The sequence below is a fragment of the Tamandua tetradactyla genome, chromosome 1 (genome assembly GCF_023851605.1).
Source record: "Tamandua tetradactyla isolate mTamTet1 chromosome 1, mTamTet1.pri, whole genome shotgun sequence".
Lineage (NCBI taxonomy): Eukaryota > Metazoa > Chordata > Mammalia > Pilosa > Myrmecophagidae > Tamandua > Tamandua tetradactyla.
Window position 1 is genome coordinate 83,221,601 of NC_135327.1, and position 17,971 is coordinate 83,239,571.

The window sequence follows — 17,971 nt, forward strand, 5'->3', positions numbered from 1 at the left end:
GACTTTTTTCTTCCTGAAAAAAGGCAACCTTGCAGGAGTGAAAGGCATTGCAGGAGCTGAATTTCTAATGAACCCCTTCTTTCCCTTTTTGTGACTCCTCTTTAATGTAGCTTCATATTTTAAGTGCTTGGACTGAATTTCATTTTAAGCAATTCCATTTTGATAAATCCTTTTAAATCTTGACTTTCTGTAAGGTTATTTTTTAAAGATTGTGCTGCTTGACTGAAACGCTTAGTAGTGCTTGTAAATTTGAGCATTTCATTATAGGCTGCAATGAAGCATGCTCACATGCAATGAAATACAGAGAATTTAGAACTATTTGAGTAATGCTTAAAGGAAAAAAAAAAAGGAGAAAAGTCTCATGTCATATTTCACATAGTGCTAAAGTTTCTTCAGATTTGTTCAGGATTAGTTCCAAGAATTAAAGAAACAGTGGGGGTTATGAACCAGTTTTATGTCATAAGATGTATATGCAAGTCAGCAGTTATTTTGTGACAGAAAAAAATATATTTTTTGCATTAAAACATAAATGTTTACACTCAGTATTATAAATGAACTTTTATGGGTACATTCTAAAGCTAACTGTGGTATAAAATGCATCTGAGTTTTTCATTCCTCAATATGCAATAGATTTGCCATGCAAAAAATAGAATATTTTGTTGTTTTTGTACATGCATGATTAAACTTTTAAATATACACTCTTTACCTGTTTGCCGTAAATTTAGTAGAGTTGCTTAATCATTCCTTTCTGATTTTGAGTTCAACTGTAGGTTGGTCATGCTTTCACAACTGCATTTTTAATTTACTGCCTCAGTCCATCAGGAATTGTGTATAGACTGCATACACACCATTAGTTGTCAGTAGATGTGGGTCCTCGTGAGTCATTCTGACAGCTAACTTGCACTATCACAATGAAATAGGCTTCTGGCTCTCTTCTGTTATTTTGGTGAAGGTGGAAACAGGCCTTTTCCAAGAAATGTATACCTTCTGAGATATTGCAGATCATTTATGCATTAAGCACCTTGAGTTTGAAAATAATTTTATTATTAATTGTGTATCAATGGCATATTAAATACTGACCTCTTTCTTCTCCTTACAGTTTTTGGCATTGGGCACACATTATGGCAAGGTTTATTTACTTGATGTCCAAGGGAACATCACTCAGAAGTTTGATGTAGTAAGTATACAGCATAAAATAATGTGTTCGCTAACTTCATGCTAAAATTTTTTACTTTTGGAATGTTAATTTTATCAATTTGTTTCAGTAACATAGAGTAATATGTATTTTATATAGAGAACAAAAGAAAATAAAGAAAGGCTTTAGGCTTTAGCAATTAAATCGGAGTGTCTAAGAATATAACTGAACTTTCTTTATAAGCCCACCTTTATTTTAGCATATACTATGAAGAGGTCCTAACTGGACCTTCATATATATTTTGACTAGGTGTCTTTTATAAACTCTCAGTTTTCTCTCTCTTTCATAAGTGTATTTGATTGCAATTCTTTACTTCATGATAGTTAGCTATTTGGCTTTAAATGGAACTTTAAAAATAATCCTATGTATATTCTTTTAAAACTCTTCCAGACAAGAAGTACTTAAGGTTAAAATTCAGTATTGGTGCTTATTTACATACTTTGGGAGTTTGGGACATCCTTTAAGCATGAGCACCCTCATTTGGTGACTAATGTCCCATCATCTTATCAAGATGACAAATGTAATTGAAAATTTATCAGTTAGCTTCCTGGTACAATTTATCTCTTTTAATTATATAAAGCTAATACTTTATGTGAATGTTCTGATGCTTGGACTCTTAGTGGATTGTATTGGTTGAAAGCAAAGAAGCAGGCTTTTTATCTTCTTAATTATGATTTGGAATCATTGAAGATTAAGGAAATGCTGAATTTGAAACTTGATTTTGTGGTTTAAGATGTACCTTGAAAGTATCGAGAACATCCATGGTTGTGTGAATATGAGCATTTTGCCGGGCATGGGGTTGGGGGGTGGCAGATGAAGAAAGCTTCAGCACTTGTTGCAGTATCCATCAGAGGGTATTGATATAGTTTTCAAAGAAGATCATAATGTTTAAAGCTGACACAGCTGACACATTGTGTGTGAAAGGAAAAAAGGATGCTTTGTTTTGCTTAAAAGAGGTGGAAACACAGAATGATAACAGAATCTTTGGAGTGGTCCAGGCAAGGAATTATGTGTTATAATCATACTGATACATCAGGCAAGCTGTGTGTTCTGACTTTGCTTTAGCCTCCCTTTTGGCCCAGAGGAATAAACTGTTGACCCTCCTTCATCTACCTCCTAGACCCTGGACAAGTTTCTTGGTGACTTAAGCATTCAGTCCTTCACTTGGTATCCATTAAAGTGTGTAGCCAATCCTGGGCCAGGGCTCTTTTGTCTGGTATTATACATGTCTTCTCATCTTTAAAATGGGCTTGCATTGCACGATCTCTTAAATTTCCTGTGCTAGTCTAATGATTCTGTGACACTCCATTTCTAAGTAAGACTTTATGATACTGTATAGAAATTACAGTGCTTGCTTAGTAGTAAGATTTGTGGGCATATACTGTTGGTTCCATTGCCAAAAGAGAAACCAGGAAAAGTTCTATAAGAGTTTTTTTTCCATTTATTTGTTCACTCATTCAGTCTTTGTGTATACTCAGAATAAGCTTCAGTCATGTTTTCTCTGCCAATTTTTTGTCAAGTATATATTGCATCCTCTTTCACGTAATCTGTGGTATCATCCATAAGTTCGTCCACATCTTTTTTCAGTTCTTTTTATAAGTCCTGCTTATATGACATTTTTGAAAAACATTATTTTTTCCATAGTTTACACCTTTTTTGGAAGGGAGAGAAGTGATTTGGTGCTATTGTTGTTTATCTTACCCAATAATTGTAGTCTGCTGTGGAAAAGTTTTTCATAAGCCCTTGACTTCTTCAGGGGCTTTACTACATTAGAAATAATACTTTCAGGTGACAAATTTCAGATTGTCATTATCTTTTGAAAGGAGTCTTAAGTTCAGCTTTTCAGCTCTGATGAGTGTTTTCCCTTTATTATTTTCCTGTTTCTGATGATGTGGCTGCTTTGTGGGGTTCTGTGTCATTCCTCCTATAGAGGAATTCTTTCAGCTGTAAAAACGCTGTTGTGACTTCATTTTGCTAATTTTCTCTGAATGTTATGGTTGCCATATTTAATCAAGGTTTTTCTCTTCATTAGAAACATGAGAGTGAAGGAAACATAAAAAAAAATAATAAACACCCCAACTTCAGTTTTCACTTATTGGTGAAAATAATTTAAGCAAATTAAAATTAGATAAACTGATATCATCTTACATTTGTAATGCTTTTTATTTTCACAAGAAATTTCTCTTTCAACCCTTTCATTTTCTGTGGTTTAGATTGTCGTAGTAAAAGCAATGAAACCTTGACTCTTAAATCTCTGATCAATAGGGTTTTCTTTGGCAGGGGGTTCAAGTCATCAAGGAATCTTTATTTTACAAAGGTTTCTCAGGTGATTCTGATATGTGAGCTGGGATGAAATTATTGCACTAGAGAATTCTACCTTTAAATATATGTGATGTGGAAGAAAGAACTAAACAAATCATTCTACGTGTTGAAGAAAGGTGTTTGTTTTCCCATTAATATTTCAGGACAAATGCTACTTGGCAGAACTACTAAAGCTAAACATATGCCTGCCTAATGGCCCAGCAGTTCCACTTCCAGGTACATATTCAAGGAAAATGAATGCATATGTCCACGAAAAAGTCACAAAAAACAAACACAAGACTGCTAGTAGTTAGCTTATTTCATAAAATAGCTCCAAACTAGAAACAACCCAAATGCCCATAAGTAGTAGAATGGATAAATAGTGGTGCATCCTTAAGCATTCGTAGAAGATATGACTGCTATACACAACAACATGGATGAATTTCACAGACTTAATGTTCTGCTAAAGAAGACAAACATGAAGGAGCACATGCTTTACGATTCCTTTTATATGAAGATCGGGAAAAGACAAAACTGACCTATGGTGATAAAGGTCAAATAATGGTTTGACCTAGGAGGCACTAGGGAATCTTCTGGGGTTCTCTCTTCCCTTTTAAGTCATTGCGATCCACTCACCATTTTTTGAGTATTGCCTTGGACAAGCTTTTTTCCAAGCCTCTTATTTTTTCCCCAATTAAAATTTTAATTAAAGTAGCCATTCATTTGCCTAATTGTTCAATTTTTGTATATATGTATAGCGGTATCAGAATTGCTAATCATAGCCCTGTGGGAAACAACTATTATTGTGCTGAAGTGTCCCCCTCACCCCCATCTCTGAACACTTGTATTATTACTATTTCACTTGCAGTGTGGGCTCTTACAGAGTCAGTTCGTTTCACATTTCTGTTTAAGGTCTTAAGGGCAGGGGCTGTGCCTCTGGCTCTGCTTCTCCCTTCCCCACCCCCTTGTCTGGGGTTTTTTTGGTGCTCAGCAAGCAAAATATTGATTGATAGAATAACCTTGGGACATGCCCAGTGTGCTGGTTTGAATCTGTGGTGAACCCCAGAAAAGCCATGTCCTTTAATGCTCATTCAGTATTGCTGGTGAACAAGTAATGCTTGTTCTTATAGAGATGTGACCCACCCAATTGTGGGTGGTAACTTTTGATCAGATAGCTTCCGTGGAGTTGTGGCTCTACCCATTAATCCTTTAAAAGAGGAAACATTTTGGAGAAGAGTCCCTTTTTTTATAGCCACGAGAAAGCCACAGCAGAACGCTGCAGAACCACAAAGCAGAGTCCACCAGCCAGCGACTTTTGGAGATGAAGAAGGAAAATGCTTTCTGGGGAGCTTCATGAAGCAGGAGGTCTGGGGAGAAACCCTGACCATGTTCATCATGTGACCTTCCACATGAGAGACCCTGAAGTTCATCGGCCTTCTTGAATCACGGTATCTTTTCCTGGATGCCTTAGATTGGATATTTCTGTGGACTTGCTTTAATTGGGACATTTTCAAGGCCTTAGAACCGTAAACTTGTAATTTATTTTAATTCCCCTTTTTAAAAAGCCATTCCATTTCTGGTGTACTGCATTCTAGCAGCTAGCAAACTAGAACACCTATGAAACTTGTTATTTTTCTGTCATTACTTAACCTCTCGACAGGGCCTCTGGAAGCCAGAACTGTGCTTTCTTGTGTATATCCAGTCCTCAGCTCCCCATTGGACTTATAATTTAGGGATTTTTATATTGAAATCTGAAATTTAACTCCTACTTTTGGACAGTAACACTTTTATCTGTGGGAGTACTTACATTTTTAATATATACTTGGGCCTTCCCTAGTTGCTATAGGGACTTTATAAATTAATCACAGTGTAGAGGTTGAGGAGACTTTAGAGATCATTTCAGATATAAAAGGTGCTAAGTAAGGAAGTTTGAGGGAAATTGGGCTTGAGCTGTTGGTTATGTATTCCCTGTTCACTTACTCCTCTAGCCTCTTCTGGCTCATTGCAGACTTGCCCCACATATCTAAACATTCTTAGTAGTAGGCCATTTCCTTTACCTATGTTTAAAAAGATGTTTTTGCAATTGATTTCTGGCCTGTGAATGATCATGGTGTTATTTCTTTCTTTGGGCTTTGGGCCTTGGTCATCTTTCAGATTGCAGTCCTGGCCTTTTGCTGCTTTCTTTGGTTAGAGGAATTCATCTCTGATATAAATCAGCTCTTCTTTCCTCCTTTCCTTTGTCCTGATATATCAGCATTGTTTTTAGGATCACCATCTTTTCATGTTTCAGCAAAGGAAATGCCTGTCTTCCTTTTCTCTCCTCATTTGCCAATATTTTCCTAAAAATTTAATGTTCCTTTCAACTGCAGCATTCACAAGCTATCTTCCACGTTGTACAATCACCTCCTTCTCCTTTTCTGTTACCTCTGCTTCTTGAGCATGCAGTACTTTTGTAAAGATTGTTTGCATTAGTGTCATTCTTCCTATAGAATGAGAACTTCAGCTGTATGAGTAATTTATCTTTGTGTCTCAGTGCTCAGCATAAAAACTGGTACATAGTGAGAAATCGATAGAAGTTGGTGAAACGCATGGCTTTAAATCCAAGTTCTATATATCTGAATGATTTTCCATATAATCAAGGTTTGCACCTTCCTTTCCCACACTGAGATTGAGTGTAGATTATGAAATATTATGTGCACATGACTACCCCTTTGAAAGTTAAATTAGATACTGTGTGTTTATTATTTCCTGAAAAGTTCAGCTATTTCAGGCTCATTTGTAATGTGGCCAGAGCAATGCTGGGGTGACTATTCATTGTAAGAGCTATTAGTGCAGGACTAAAAACATAAACAATCTATCCTTGAACAAAGAATTGCTGCTCTAATATTAGTTTAATGTGATTTGCTTATCAACCTGAAGTAAATACCAGGTAGTATGCAGTGCTAGATGTGACGTCATTAATTGGGAAGCTTGACATCTATCTTCTGATTTTATCAAAGTGGTACACTGATGGCTCAAATGTACCAGTGCCCACAATACCTAAGATTGATTGACAGCTCTAAGATTCTTGTGTGTTTAAAGAACCTGTTTTCTATATTAGAACTCAATATTTTGAGTGATAAGAAATGTGTCAAATGAGTTGAGAATTACCTAAATGGAGATTAGTCTAACTTCTGATAAATGATGCCAACGAAAGTCATCTTTCCAATTTCCTGTATTTTCTTCTTAAAAAAAATCTCAAATTTGTGGATTAAGTATTTATAGGTAGCTTGATAACTTTGGTGGCATTCATGAACAGAGGTGACTAAGAAAACATTCTCAGGTTTAAGGATGCTTCTCTCATTTAGAGTAATGTGGTGATATTTACAGAATGTGATGATATCCAACTTTTTAGTAGTAACTACAGTTGGGTAATTACCTCTTAAAAACTTAAAAATATTTTTTCGCTGAACGAGATTACCCTGTTAATCACATATATTCCAAAGTCAAGATTGAGGTAATTTAACTCTTTGGACATGACTTTGAACTGGGTAGTAGACAGTAGTATAATTGTCAGAAAGCCTGTGGACTTTATTTTGTAGTAGGGGAGACCCTCTGTTTTGGTTGGTTCCATTTTGGGGAAGTCAGACACTTATTAGAAGTAAGCTTATTTATTAAAAGAGTTCTCAAAAATGTGGAGACTCAACAGTGTGACTAACTTTGCAAGTGAGAATGGGAAATCTGCAGGATGTGAAATTTGAGATATATCTTGAAGGATAAATGAGTGTAGATTATGAAATATCATATGCACATGACCACCCCTTTGAGAGTTAAATTAGATACTGTGTATTTATTATTTCCCTAAAGAGTGCAGCTATTTCGGACTCATTTTTTAGGATACTGGAGGAGATAGGGTAATGCATTCTTCCTGTGAACTAGAGAATCATGAAAGAGTAAGGGACACTTATCAGAGACTTTTATCTACAAATGAAGTTAGTTTTTTCTCCAATAGCTTGAGATTGGAATGAGGAAAAGAGAATAGTTGGTGAAATGTAGTGAAATTTAGAGGCTTATTTGGCAGATTTGGCAGAAGGACCCAAGGGAAAAGAAATGGAATGTTTTTGCCCTTTTGGTGACTGATTTTGAGGTTGAGAATGAAATCAGAAGGATGATGTTTAATCAGATGTCATAGACCAGAAGACATGGGCTTTTACGTGTGAGTAAAGTATGAGCGGTGGTGTATATAATTTAATCAGAAATAATTTGTACCTTGATTATGTTTTGTTAACAATAGGCTTTTTAACTCTGGGAACCCTGACTGAATGTGTTTCAAAATACTTCTTTCTTAAATCAGGTCTGCTTTTTATATGAATAGCTTTGTTGTATTAACCTTCTCTAGAAATTATTTCTTTAGCTATAATTCCAAGTGTTTTTCATTTAATAGAGTCATGATATATTAGGGTTGATGAGAACTTAAAGTATATTGTTTATCCATCCGTCCACCCATCCATCCTTCCTTCCTTCTTTCCTTCTTTCCAAGACATAAAATTCTTACACAGCATTCTTGTCTCTTGGTTGTCCAGTTCTTACTTTATACTTCTGGTAAGAAGAAAGTCATTATGTCCAAGGGCAGCTATTTAATCTTACCATTTAACTTTTGTTAGTTTAGTTGATCCTGAAGGGAAAAAACTCATTTTAAAATTAAAAAATGAAACAATTTATACCACCAACTACTTATTACATGGACTAAAATTTTTAAAAGATGGAATACTCCAAGTGTTGGTAAGGATGCAAAGGAGCTGGAACTCTCATAGACTGCCAGGGAGATGTAAAATGGTACAACCACTTTAGAAAACATTTCCACAGCTTTTAAAACATCAAATATCCTCTTATCATATGATTCCCTTCATCCCACCCTTAGAAAATGAAAACCTGTGTTTATACAGAGCCTGTGCATGAATGTTCAAGCAGCTTTATTTAGGATAACCCCAAACTGAAAACAATCCAAATGCCTATGAACAGGTGAATGGATAAAGAAAATATGGTACGTCCATACAATAGAATCCTATTGATCACTGAAAAGAAATGAGCTATTGAGATATTCCAAACATGTATTAATATCAGATCTGCTATGTGAAAGATGTGAAGCTCAAAAGACTATGTACTGTATGATTACATTTTTATGTAATTTTAGAAAATGCAAGCAAATATAGTGATAGAAAATGTCACTGGTTGTCTGGAAGTGGTAAGAAGGTGACAGGAAGTGACTGCAAAGTGGCATGAGGAAACCTGTAGAGATGATGGATATATTCATTGTAGTATTAATATGTTCTTGATTGTGGTAAGCGTTTCATGAGTATTGTTCTAGTTTGCTAGCTGCCAGAATGCAATATACCAGAAATGGAATGGCTTTTGAAAAGGGGAATTTAATGAGTTGCTGGTTTATAGTTCTAAGGCTGAGAAAATGTCCCATTTAAAATTAGTCTATAAAAATGTCCAATCAAAGGCATCCAGGGAAAGACATCTTGGTTCAAGAAGGCCGATGAAGTTTAGGGTTTCTCTTTCAAGTGGAAGGGCATATGGTGAACACAGTCACAGTTTCTCTCTCATCTGGAAAGGCACATGGTGAACACGGTCAGGGTTCCTCTCTCATCTGGAAGGGCGCGTGGCAAGCACAGCGTCATCCGCTAGCTTCTTCTCCTGGCTTCCAGCTTCATGAAGCTCCCCAGGAGGCATTTTCCTTCTTCATCTCCAAAAGTCTGGTAGACTCTGCTTCTCGTAGCTACATCGTTCTGCTCTGCTCTCTCTGAATCCATTTCATTCTCCAAAATGTTTCCTCTTTTATAGGACTCCAGAAACTAATCAAGACCCACCCAAATGGATTGGAGACACACCTCTACCTAATCCAGTTTAACAACCACTCTTGATTAAATCACATCTCCAGGGAGATGATCTAATTACAATTTCAAGCATACAATAATGAATAGGGATTAGAAGAAATGGCTGCCTTACAAAATGGGATTAGGATTAAAACATGGCTTTTCTAGGGTACATACATCCTTTCAAACCAGCACAGTTATATACGTACATTAAAACTACAGTTTTATGTATTATATAAAAATATACAGTTTACAATTGTATGTCAATTATGTCTCATAATTGCTTAAAAATAAATAATAATAAAATATAAGCTACAGAAAAAAAATGAAACAGTGTGGCTCCAGAGATGACATTTACGCATCAAAGTACGTATGGTATTTGCTTATATGTAGCACTGAGTTGTTGAGTACTCTTTATGGTGCATGCCATTATAAATGGCACCCTATGTGATAGTATCTAGATAATACAAATTATTGGCTTCTTTGTTTTTTAAAAAATTATGAATGTTAAAGGAAAATAATTCTGTCTTTTAAAAAATTGTTTTCTTTCTTTCTTATTGATGAAATATGAGTGGGGAAAATCCTACAAATCCTACAGGTTAGGTGGAAGAATTTTACCAATATTATCAACATCTTATTCTTGTTTTGGGTTCTGTATTTGCATAACTAATATGTGTTCTGAATTATATATCCCTTTTGGTAATGCTCTGCCTTTTATAGAAATGATATAATGACTAGGAATGGTTAGGTGTTTTGGTTTGCTAAAACTGCCAAAATGCAATAAATCAGAAACAGAACAACTTTTAAAAAGGGAATTTACTAAGTTGCAAGTTCACAGTTGTAAGGCCATGAAAATGTCCAAATTAAGGTACCAATAAGAGGTTACCTTCATGCAGGAAAGGCTGATACTATCTGGAACACCTGTGTCAGCTGGGAAGGCACATGGCAAACTCTCCTAGAGCTTTCTTTACCATGTTCTTTTTTCATGAGGCTTCCCCAGGGGCATTTTCATTCTGCATTTCCAAAGGTCTCTTTGGGTTCTAAAACTTTTTTCAAAATGATTTCCTCTTAAAAGGCTTTGATAAGCAACCCCACCTTGAATGGGTGAGGAGACATCTCCTAGAAACTACCTAATCAAAAGGTCCCTCCTGCAGTTGGGTGGGCTGTATCTTCATGGAAACAACTTAATCAAAACCAACAATACTAAATCAGAATTAAAGAATGTGGCTTTTCTGGGGTACATATCAGTTTGAAACCAGCACAATAGGTATGAATTATTTTTTTAGGTTTCTTAATAGTATGGACATTCTCTATTTCAGGTAGACAAAACAGGTTTGTTTGTAATAATTGAGTGAGTGGCTTCTCTGTTGAGTATCTTGTTTGAGTGCATTTGCCCAGTTGTAGAAAACTTCCAGAATTTTGTTGTTTTATAGAAAAATTTCACCTCAAGGGGAGAGAATTAAAGACCCTTTGAAGTAGTCTAAAAATCCAGTTCTACGTTGTTATAGTGGAAAAAAACTTAATATATTAGTCAGGGTGCTTTTGTTTGCTCAGTTACAGATATCCACCTTAGCAAGATTTAACCCAAAATGGGATTTACTGGATCACACTGTTATAAGTCAAGGTGAAATGGAGCTTCAGTCACAGCGGATTTTATGGGCTCAGACAGTGTCTTAGAGCATCCATCTCTAGGATGGGTGTTTTTCATCTGCTGGGCAGCATGGGCAGCCACTGTCCAAGACTGATACCATGGCAGTATAATCCTCACGTAAGAGAGATCGTATTCTTTCTTCAATATCTGTGGCAAAAACTTCTCAAAAAGAAATTTGGACCTGGTAAGGATGTGCAATTGATGCAGGGTGTTCTTAGTTTGCAGGCTGCGAGAATCCAATATACCAGAAATGAAACAGCTTTCAAAAAGGGGGAATTTATTAAGTTGCATGATTACAGTTTGTGCTGGTTTGAAAGGAAGTATGCCCCCTAGAAAAGCCATATTTTAATCAAAATCCCATTTCATAAAGGTAGAATAATCCCTATTCAATACTGTATGTTTGAAACTGTAATCAGATCATCTCCCTGGATGATGTGATTTAGTCAAGAGTTGTTGTTAAACTGGTTTAGATGACGACATGTCTCCACCCATTTGGTTGGGTCTTGATTGGTTTATTGGAGTCCTATAAAAGAGGAAACGTTTTGGAGAAAGAGATTCAGAGAGAGCAGAGCAGAACGGCATAGCCACGAGAAGCAGAGTCCACCAGCCAAGCGACCTTTGGAGATGAAGAAGGAAAACACCTCCTGGGGAGCTTCATGAAACAGGAAGCCAGGAGAAGAAGCTAGCAGATGATGCCGTTTGCCATATGCCCTTCCAGCTAAGAGAGAAGCCCTGACTGTGTTTGCCATGTACCTTCTCACTTGAGAGAGAAACCCTGGACTTCATCGGCCTTCCTGAACCAAGGTATCTTTACCTGGATGTCTTAGATTGGACATTTCTATAGACTTGTTTTAATTGGGACATTTTCTCGACCTTAGAACTGTAAACTACCAACATATTAAATTCCCTTTTAAAAGGCCATTCTGTTTCTGGTATATTGCATTCCAGCAGCTAGCAAACTAAAACACAGTTCTAAGCCGTGAAAATGTCCAAATTAAGGCAAGGCTATGAAAATGTCCAAATTAAGGCACCAACAAGAGATTACCTCAAGAAAGTCTGATGAAGTTCAGGGTTTCCCTTTCAGCTAGAAGAGCACATGATGAAATCTGCTAGCTTTCTCTCCCAGCTTCTTGTTTCATGAGGCTCCCCCTAGGTGGTGGTTTCTTTCTTCATCTCCAAAGGTCTCTGGCAGCGTGGGGTCTCTTGGCTCTTTCTGAAATGGTTCTCTCTTAAAGGGTTCCACTAAGCAACTCTACCTTGAATGGGTGGAGATGCATCTCCATAGAAACTGTCTAATCAAAAGCTACCACCCACAATTGGGTGGGTCCTATTGCCATGGGAACAATCAAAAAGCTCCCACCCAGCAATATTGAATGAGGAGTAAAGGGCATGGCTTTTCTGGGGTCCAAAAATTCAAACTAGCACAAGTAGCTAGAGTTCATTTGACAGAATCCTGTGGCTAGGCCTGAGATAGGATTGAATGTGGGGAGCAATGAGCCCCTACCTTTATCATATAGAATGAGCTTCTTAAAGGAAAAAGCAGGCCTATTACTGCCTGCAGTTGTCCAGACACCAGCTTTCCAGAGCTCTGTACACTTATTGAATGATGCCAAATCTAGGAGTAATACTGGGGTGAATAGCCTTGTGTAGGCGGGAAATCTTGTACTAATTATTTCCTTTCTATAAATTTTTTGAGATGAACACACTAGGTCAAACACTATAACCATTTTTAAGATTTTGCTTTCAGAATGCTTCATTTCCCAGCAATGAGATTATACTGCATATATACCTCACCGGTACTATATGAGAATATGTCACTGACATTGGCTATCATCATTCAAAAATATTTTGCCAATTATATTCCTAGAAAATGGAAATTGATTGATTTAGTTAGCATTTTTCTGGTTGGTAATGAGATGTTTTACTCTCTTGAGAACTGTTAGTTCTACTTTGTCAGTATGGGAGTGAAATACTAATGTAATGAAAGAAGTTCATTGTTTACAAGCAAAAATAACAACATTGAAAAAAGTAACATAACATTGATCAGGGCAGCTCATGTGATAAGTTATACTCCAAATAGAAGAATTAAGTCACTGGTAGGTGAAATTTAGTACTTGCAATGCATCTTTCTACTAGTGAATAAAACACTGTTGATTTACTTTTAGGAGAGTATCCACATTCATACTGAATTAATATTTTAAATTTGAAGTTTGTTTTTCTTTGTAATTTGTACACTTGCTTGGTTCTTTAGTTTTATATAAGCTGTAATCAAAAAATGTCTTAGTGGGCCCGGTTGTTTATTTTTAATTTTTTTAAATATAAAAAAATACCGAATAAATGCAAACATTCCTATTTTGAGCATTCTGTTCTACATATATAATCAGTAATTCACAGTATCATCACATATTCATCATCATGATCATTTCTTAGAACATTTGCATCAAATCAGAAAAAGAAATAAAGTGAAAACAGAAAAAATATATATATATACATGCAATACCCCTTACCCTTCCCTTTCATTGATCACTAGCATTTCAAACTAATTTTATTTTAACATTTGTTCCCCCTATTATTTATTTTTATTCCATATGTTCTACTGGTCTGTTGACAAGGTAGATAAATGGAGCATCAGACACAAGGTATTCACAGTCACACAGTCACATTGTGAAAGCTATATCATTATACAATCATCATCAAGAAACATGGCTACTGGAACACAGTTCTACATTTTTAGCCGTTCCCTCCAGCCTCTCCATTACATCTTGAATAACAAGGTGATATCTACTTAATGCATAAGAATAACCTCCAGAATAACCTCTCAACTCTGTTTGGAATCTCTCATCCGTTGACACTTTGTCTCATTTCACTCTTCCCCCTTTTAGTCGAGAAGGTTTTCTCAAGCCCTTGATGCTGAGTCTCAGCTCATTCTAGAATTTCTGTTCCACGTTGCCAGGAAGGTCCATACTCCTGGGAGTCATGTCAGTGGGCCCGGTTTTAAGAGTAGATATGTTTGTTAAAATGTTACTTATACAAAGAACTACAGATCAATCAGGAACACAGACAACTCAGAAAGAAAACAGGCAAGGAATATGAACAGACAGTTCACGGAAGAAGAAAACCAGATGTCCAATATGCACATGAAGATGCTCATTTTCTCTGGTAATCAGGGAGCAGTCTGGGAAATGGAAATTAAGACAAGCACAAATAAGATATCACACCCATCAATACTAGATACTAGTGATGGGGAGGGAATTGGGAGCTTTCTTGTAGTGGTGGAGAAAATACTCTTTATTAGGTCAGAGGTGGCAGATGTCTTCTCCCAGTCTGTGGCCTAATTTTAAGGTACTGTATTTTCAGTTCAGAATTTTTTTTTTGAACAATTACTTTATTGACATTTGGGCAGTCCTATTTTTTTTGTTTTTTTTTGTTTTTTTTATACTGTATGGTGAGGTCACATTTCATTATTTTTCCCTCTGAATATCCTGTTATTTTATCACCATTTGTTGAATTTTTGTTCGTTTGTTTTTTTTGTTTGTTTTGCTTGTTTATTTTAGAGGGGAAGTGCATGGGCCGGGAATCAAACCCAACTCTCCTGCATGGCAGGCAACAATTCTACCACTGAAATACCTTTGTACCTCCTGTTCAGAATTTTAATGCCATTAAATATATGTCAATATTTTCATTTATGGTTTGTATTTTTCATGTCTTCCATGTTTAAAGATACCACTTGATGATTTTTTCTAAAAGTTTTAAAGTTTTACTTTTTACGTTGTCCTCACATTTCCTTAAAAATAAATGCTCATTATATTACAAGGAGAAGAACATATTCCTTGGTATTATGATGGAGACTGAAGTTCTTACCTTGTCAGAAAAAAAAAAAAGAGATTGACGAAAATCCACACTCCCTGAATTCCTGGGTTTTCTTTTCTTAGCCCCACCTCCACCTTTGACTCTGTTGCATTACTGGAGATTCTGTTCCGGAATTGATGTAGAAAGAGAGGTGCTGATCGGATGATTAGAGGTGAAGTTGCTGGAAGGACAGTAATGCTCATCAGAAGGATGCCTGGCCAGGCTTCTGGAGTCAGTTGGCTGTGGGTCCTGAGCCAGAGGTTGGCTGGTTTGTAGCCTTATGGATGCGAACCCAGGCTCTGAGGCCAGAGTCCTGGTTTCAAGCTCTTGCCCTGAGCTCATTAGCTTGGGCAGGTTACTTCTCTCTCAGTTTCCTTATCTATAAAATGTGGGTCATATTTACATCCCTTATCTATATGATTACTTGGAGAGGATTAAATGAGTTAATACAATAAAAATATATAGCATGAGGATTCATAAATGTTATCCTTTGTTAGGAAGTAGATCAAGCCAAAGGATTTCTTACTGCTCTTTAGGTAGCAGGTTTGCGCTCCCCACTGAGCCCAGGTATGTGTGAGTACCACTTATCAGTTGTGCTTGTTGTTTCAGCTTGTAATTATTACTAGTTCCTCTCAAAGTCTTTGCTACTGTAGATTATGTGTTTATTCAGCCTCCTCATAATTGCACAGAAGCAGCCACTTGATCCACCCAGATATTAGTCAAGCCCTGGGACTCACCCGGCTAATCTGTTTCATCTTCAGGCACCTTTCTCTCATTTCTTGTGGTGAAAAAAGAGTCGGCAAATAAAAAAAATTAAGAGAAGATGTGATATGTTATCTCCCCTTTCTTTGTATCTCTAAGGTATGTGCTGATTTTTTTTTTTTTTTTTTCTGCCATTATGGTTCTCTTGGCTGTGAGCACGGAGCATTTTTTTTTCTTTTTATGGTATAAGAGAAGTTAAAAGATGCTGGTGCTTCCAGAACCTTTCTTCATAAGTGTCCCTTGGGCTGTGTCTGTGTTTAGGCAGTTGCACTGCATCACAGTGGTACTCTTATTTTATACCATCCATCTGCATGACAACTGGAATCCTCACATTTGACATGGCCCTTTTCTCTAACATGCTAGGGATTTTTATCAAAAACAAATTGGGAAAAAGGTTAAGGGTGTAAAGGGTTAAAACCTTCAATGATTTGAAAATCCTAAATGGAATAAGTCTGTTCACAAGCATTTTACTACCTACCATTATTTTTTATTCATTTGTATGGTTGGTTTTAATGTTTATTGTACCCATGACAAGGAAACTTAGAAGAAGGGAAAAAGGAAACAGAAGGAAAGAAGAAAGAGAAGCTTCTTTTGCCTGCTTGTTCTTACTGGCTGATTTTGCTGCCTGCCTCATCAGTTCCTTTGTTTATTTGGGGGGCAAGTATCTTTTATAAGACAGCGCAAATAGGTTTATTTCTTTCTTCTGGGATAAAGAAAGTCTCCTGCTTTTTTTTTCCATCTAAATACTGAAGCCAAGAAAAAAAGCAAGCCTTTGCCCAGATGCAAAGACCAAGCTTTTCCAGGCACCCCATGTATGCCATCTCTTCAGAAGGCCCTGTTCTCTTTTTTTTACTGCAGAGCTTACTTCCATCTCTGTGATGTTCTACCCTCCATCATCTCTAGTATATCCCCTTGATGCTGCTTTTAGCTAGTTCTTTCCTTTGCTCATTCTTTGTATTGCCTTCACCCTTGTTCAAGTCTTTATTGGCTCTCACCTGGGTTATTGCAGTAAACCCAACTGATCTCCCTGCTGCATGTGCCTTCTAATTCATCCTTCAACCAGCAGCCCAAGTAATCTTCTTAAAGTAGCATGGGATTTTATTACTCCCCTCCATGAAAACACTAGTGAGTCCTTGATGCCTGTGGGATAAAGTGAAGCCCTTCTATGCGGTACTTGTGGTTTCTGCTGTCTGGCTTTAGCAGTCAGAATTCTCCCACACTGGGACCTATGCTATATCTAAGCTTTGGCTCTTAGCTCTCGCTGGAATGTGCTTGCTTTCCTGTTTTTGTCTGTGGAAATACTCAGCGTCCCATTCTTTGTGACACCTTCCCTGATGATTCTAGGCAGAGTGAGCTCACCTTTTAAAATATTTGTTTGTTATTCATTTAGCAGTTACTTCTTATTCCTTCAGCAAAAGTTCTCAAAGGATAAGCTGGGGTTATAAATAGTAATAAAATATGGTCCCCATTCTCAGGTAGAAGTCAGTTGTCATATAAATGGTGGTCTTTAATATAATGTGTTAAATTATAAAATAAAGGCTATGTACATGGTGCTGGGATCACAGGCTCTGGGTACAAACATCTTGAAGGCAAGCTGGGTTTGTCTTTTTATATTTATTTTTCAATCCTCTTTATATTAGGTAGCAGTTTGGTAATATTAACTGTTCTTTTGTTAAATGCATTTACCAGTGAATTGTTCTTCATTATTCCCTGGCAGTAATTCAATGACTGCATTTTTCTGATGACTCCAATTTCCTTTTCTTACACTCCTTCATATCTTCGTTGAATATATGTATAAGCAAGGAAAATATTCACTCAGTGTAAGAAGAAATCATTTTATCATACTTTACACATTACATTTTTCCATTTTGAAAACTGTCAGTTGTATGTCATTTCAGGTCATTTATATGAGAAAAAGAAGTTTTTCCTTTTAACAGTGGTATTCCGATCAAATAGGTAGTTTCACAAAGGTTTCTAAACCAAGAGTAGTCTGGCATATGGTGGATGCCGAACATTCTTTATTGAAGACATGAACACTAGAGTTTGCTGGCTCCTTATACTGTTGCTTGGACTGATTGATTAAAAAGCCCCCTTTAAATGCTTTCTGCATTTACCTGCCAAATTCAGTATTGTAGACAACTGTTCAGGGTGTCACAGGGAGACCAGAATGCAGCTCCTCCAAAATGTCCACTCTGAACTACTAAGAAAATTTAACTTTCTCACAGTGACACTTGAAGGTGGTGGGCATTGCAAGCTTGGGACAGTAATTAGCTCTGACTTTGGGTTTGCCAGTCATCCGTCTCACTGCAGAGGAGGGCTGCAGGGTTTCCCTGAAGGTCGCTGTGTTAAACTGCA

General features: G+C 36.7%; 1 protein-coding gene across 3 annotated transcripts in view; it reads left to right on the plus strand.

Moving 5' to 3' along the window:
* Nucleotides 1-17,971, plus strand: part of VPS41 (VPS41 subunit of HOPS complex) — a 216,387-nt gene that overhangs the window by 41,704 nt on the left and 156,712 nt on the right. For all 3 annotated transcript variants that reach the window (XM_077119493.1, XM_077119494.1, XM_077119496.1), the window contains one exon: nt 1,100-1,177. In XM_077119493.1, the coding sequence (XP_076975608.1) occupies nt 1,100-1,177 (78 nt within the window). The remainder of the gene's footprint in view (nt 1-1,099; nt 1,178-17,971) is intronic.